Source organism: Myotis yumanensis, unplaced genomic scaffold (genome assembly GCF_028538775.1).
Source record: "Myotis yumanensis isolate MYYU_CA2020_CCGP unplaced genomic scaffold, mMyoYum1.0.hap1 SCAF_19, whole genome shotgun sequence".
In the NCBI taxonomy this organism is placed as follows: Eukaryota; Metazoa; Chordata; class Mammalia; order Chiroptera; family Vespertilionidae; genus Myotis; species Myotis yumanensis.
Window position 1 is genome coordinate 13,968,209 of NW_027223770.1, and position 3,986 is coordinate 13,972,194.

At 49.2% G+C, this 3,986-nt stretch overlaps 1 protein-coding gene across 1 annotated transcript; it reads right to left on the reverse strand.

The window, feature by feature from the left end:
• Window positions 1-1,235: 1,235 nt before the first annotated feature.
• On the reverse strand, window positions 1,236-2,400 carry LOC138997628 (olfactory receptor 8B8). Its single transcript, XM_070399332.1, has one exon. It carries the CDS (start codon window positions 2,398-2,400, stop codon window positions 1,462-1,464), a length of 939 nt encoding a protein of 312 aa, XP_070255433.1. The 3' UTR covers window positions 1,236-1,461.
• Between the last annotated feature and the right edge of the window lie 1,586 nt (window positions 2,401-3,986).

Below are 3,986 nucleotides of genomic sequence, written 5' to 3' on the forward strand. Positions count from 1 at the left end.
ACTCCCTTCTGGCCTGCAAAGTTCCTGTTGAGAAATCAGCTGACAGTCGTATGGGTATTCCCTTGTAGGTAACTGAGTTTCTTTCTCTTGCTGCTTTTAAGATTCTCTCTTTGTCTTTTGCTCTTGGCATATTAATTATGATGTGTCTTGGTGTGGTCCTCTTTGGATTCCTTTTGTTTGGGGTTCTCTGCACTTCCTGGAGTTCTAAGTCCATTTCTTTCACCAGGAAGGGGAAGTTTTCTGTCATTATTTCTTCAAATAGGTTTTGAATATCTTGCTCACTCTCATCTTCTGGCACCCCTATAATTCAGATGTTGGTACGCTTGAAGCTGTCCCAGAGGCTCCTTACACTATCTTCATATTTTCGGATTCTTTTTTCATTTTGCTTCTCCGGTTGGGTGTTTTTTGCTTCTTCGCATTTCAAATCTTTGACTTGATTCTTGCGCTCCTCTGGTCTGCTGTTGGGAGTCTGCATAATATTCTTTATTTCAGTCCGTGTATGCTTAATTTCTAGTTGGTTCTTTATCACAACATCGAGGGTCTCATTAGATTTCTTGTAGATCTCAATAAGTTTATCGGCGGCTTCTAGACAGTTCTCGAGGGACCTTAAAAGTGTGGTTCTGAACTCAATATCCTCCATTGACAATTTTGTCCTGTTTCTTTGTCTCTGCATTTTTTATGCTTTCTTGGTGCACCCCCTAGTGGTCTTTGTGCGAAGTCTTGTTGTAGTTAAGCCTTGATTGTTGTAGTTAATACTAGGGGGATTTGACCTCCAGGCCAACTGGCTGTGAGAATCAGCTGTGTCTGCAGTGGAAAAACTGTCCTCTGGGGAGGTGCTAATCTAGCCTTTGCCTGAGGCTATCCGGCAAATGGCTCTGAGCGGGGCTTGGGCGGGGCGGGTCGCATGGAATCAACAGGGCGGGTGGAGCGAGCAGTTATGGCTGTTCTCAGTCCCGTCCCCAGAGGCTCTGCCTCTCAGAGTCCCAGCATTCGCTGCAAACCTCGGAGAGAAAGCTGCCCTTGAGTTCTGACCGATGCCAGACAGTCCCGCTTCTCCCGTTTGAGTCTGGGTCCCTAGAGACTCACCCAGAACTGGAGCTCAGAGTCTGAGACTCCCTCCCGATTGAAAACGACAACCGCACCCTCAGCCACCAGCCCGCTCCGCGCGTACCTCCGCACCTTTGTATTTTCCGAGCTGCGCCTCCTCTGAGTCTCGGCACGCTGTTCTCCTTCCTTCTAGTTGAAGAATTTCCCCTCAGCCAGCCTTCCTGTGGTTCTGGGTGACATCCGTTCCATCTTTTAGTTGTATTTTTGAAGTGGTTGTGGGAGGCAGCAAACTCCGGTGTTTACCTATGCTGCCATCTTGGTTTTTCCCTGAAACTTCTTCCATGCAACCAACGGAACCTGAATCATCTGTGGAAGGAAAACAGTCCCTTTCCTAAAGTCCCTATTGCTCCTTTCTCAGGAGAATGAATTTGTTTTTTTGCTCAAGGTTTTTTTCAGAGCAACTTTGACATCCTTATTCCTCAGGCTGTAGATTAAGGGGTTGAGCATTGGCACCACAATGGTGTAGAACAAGGAAGACACCTTCCCCTGGCTCAGAGGTAAAAGAGAAGATGGCTTGAGGTACATGAATGCCCCGGACCCAAAGAAAAGAGAAACTGCAATCAAGTGGGAGCTGCAGGTGCTAAAGGCTTTGGACCTGCCCTGGGTGGAACGAATATGGAGAATGCTGGAGAGGATGAGGGCGTAAGAAATGAAGATGGTAAGGCTGGGCACACCTATGTCGATGCCCACCACCACGAAAACTACCAGCACATTCACGTGGGTGCTGGTGCAAGAGAGCTCCAGAAGGGGGAGGATGTCACACATGTAGTGGTCAACCAGATTGTTGGCACAGAAGGTCAGTCTGGCCATGCACACGGTGTGGGCCATGGCCCCAGCAAACCCCATCACATAGACACCGGACGAAAGAAGTAAGCAGACGCGGGGAGACACGGTGGCTGCGTACACCAGTGGGTTACAGATGGCGACGTAGCGGTCGTATGCCATGGCCGACAGGATGAAGGACTCAGAGACGACAAAGAAAAGAAAGAAAAAGAGCTGAGTCATGCACCCTGCGTAGGAGATGACGTTCTTCTCCGAGACAAAGCTCATCAGCATTTTGGGAGTGATGACGGTGGAATAGCAGAAATCTATGAAGGACAGATTATAGAGGAAGAAGTACATCGGGGTGTGCAGGTGAGAGCTCAGCCCGATCAGTGTGAGCAAGCCCAGGTTCCCCACCGCCGTGACCATGTAGGAGCCCAGGAACAAGAAGAAGAGGGGCAGCTGGAGCCCCGGTTGGTGGGTTAGGCCTGCGAGGATGAACTCCGTCACAGAGGAATTCTCAGCCACCATCCTCGCTTGGGGCATTCTGTGGAACAAAGGGAGAGTTGCTCAGAGGGAGAGAGAGAGACTGCTGCTGCCCTCCCAGCCACCTCCCCGTTCCTGAGAATTAGATCCCCTCAGACAGACATTGAACCTCAGCAGAAAGGCTTTCTGGATGCCTGGGGTCTGTTCTCCCAACACCCTGGACTCTGCCTCCGCAGTGAGGGTCCCCAGGATGCCCCAAGGAGCCCCCAGAGCTTTCCTTTGGCCCATTTATTGTGTCCTTCCTACTCTGGTTTCTGCCCGAGTTTATCAAAACTGTGCTCAATCTCTGGGGAAAGTCCTCTCGGAGGTTAGAGCCAGGCCCACTGTCTGGAGCGTGCACCTCACAGTCAAGTTAGACAGTGAAAGGGCGAGGTGATCTTCCTTCAGGCCGTTACCACCTGAGGTGGGCGACTTAGGAAAAGTTCGCCCAGATTCAGTCACTCACCCGCCTTCAGCCTGAAGTTTCAGTGGTGCACCTTCTCCTTAGCCGTTCAGACAGATAACTAACTGGTCACAATGCTAACCCGGATGAAGGTACTAACAACAGGCCTGTAGCTTCTGTCCTGCTTGGACTGACTTAGAATTCCTTCCGAGCTAACGGAGCTAAAGAACATTTGAGGCTTTGCCCTGAGGCTTTTTCTATCTTGGGGTTTGGGGGAGGGAGCCAGCATTCTTGCTTGTGATCAGTGCCAGCTGGTGACAGGAGACGGAGCAGTTTTCTTCTGGGTTTAGAGATCTGGGGACCTGATTAGAAGTAGGAAGCCAGAGGTTCCCCTGGGATCACAGCCCCTAGAAACTAACTTTAAAAAGGAGGAACTTTTGCTTATCCCCTTGATAATATCTGAGTGGGGGTTTAAAAACATTATTTGTTCAATGAACATCTGCTCAGTAAAATGCAAAACATTGTGCAAAAATAATCAGCTATCACTTATTGCACACTTCTTATGTGTCCCCAACAGGCTTCCTGTCCTAACACTTACTGACCTCAGCATGCCAGGATCAATACCATCTACACTAATAAAAGAGAAACATGCAAATTGGTGTCACTCTGCTACGCCCACCAAAACCAGTGCAGGCAGCCAGGGGAAGGAAGGCCTATTGCGCGAATCTTTGTGCAACGGGCCTCTAACCTATAATAATAAAAACGTAATATGCTAATTAGACCCAATGTCCTTCCATCCTTCCTGGCTTCGAGGGAAGCCCAGGTCCCGGGTGCCAGAGGGAAGCCGGTGCCGGCAGCCAGGGGAAGGAAGGCCTACTCTTGCACAATTTTCGTGCATCGGGCCTCTAGTTTAAATATAATACTTCATTTTAATTCCCCTCCATCTTATTACCTGGGTTTCATCACTCCCATTTTAGAGTTGTAATTTAACAGATGTGACTCCAAATCAGGCCTTCTTAACAACAGTGTTTAAGGTCTCCCTGTGAGAAATAGTCTATAATAATAAAAGCATAATATGCTAATTAGACTGGACAGCCAAACGACCTCCGGGACGACCTTCTGGATGAAGCCAAGGCTGCGAGGGCTGAGACAAGCCACTGCGGCTGCGAGGGCTTGCACAAATTTTGTG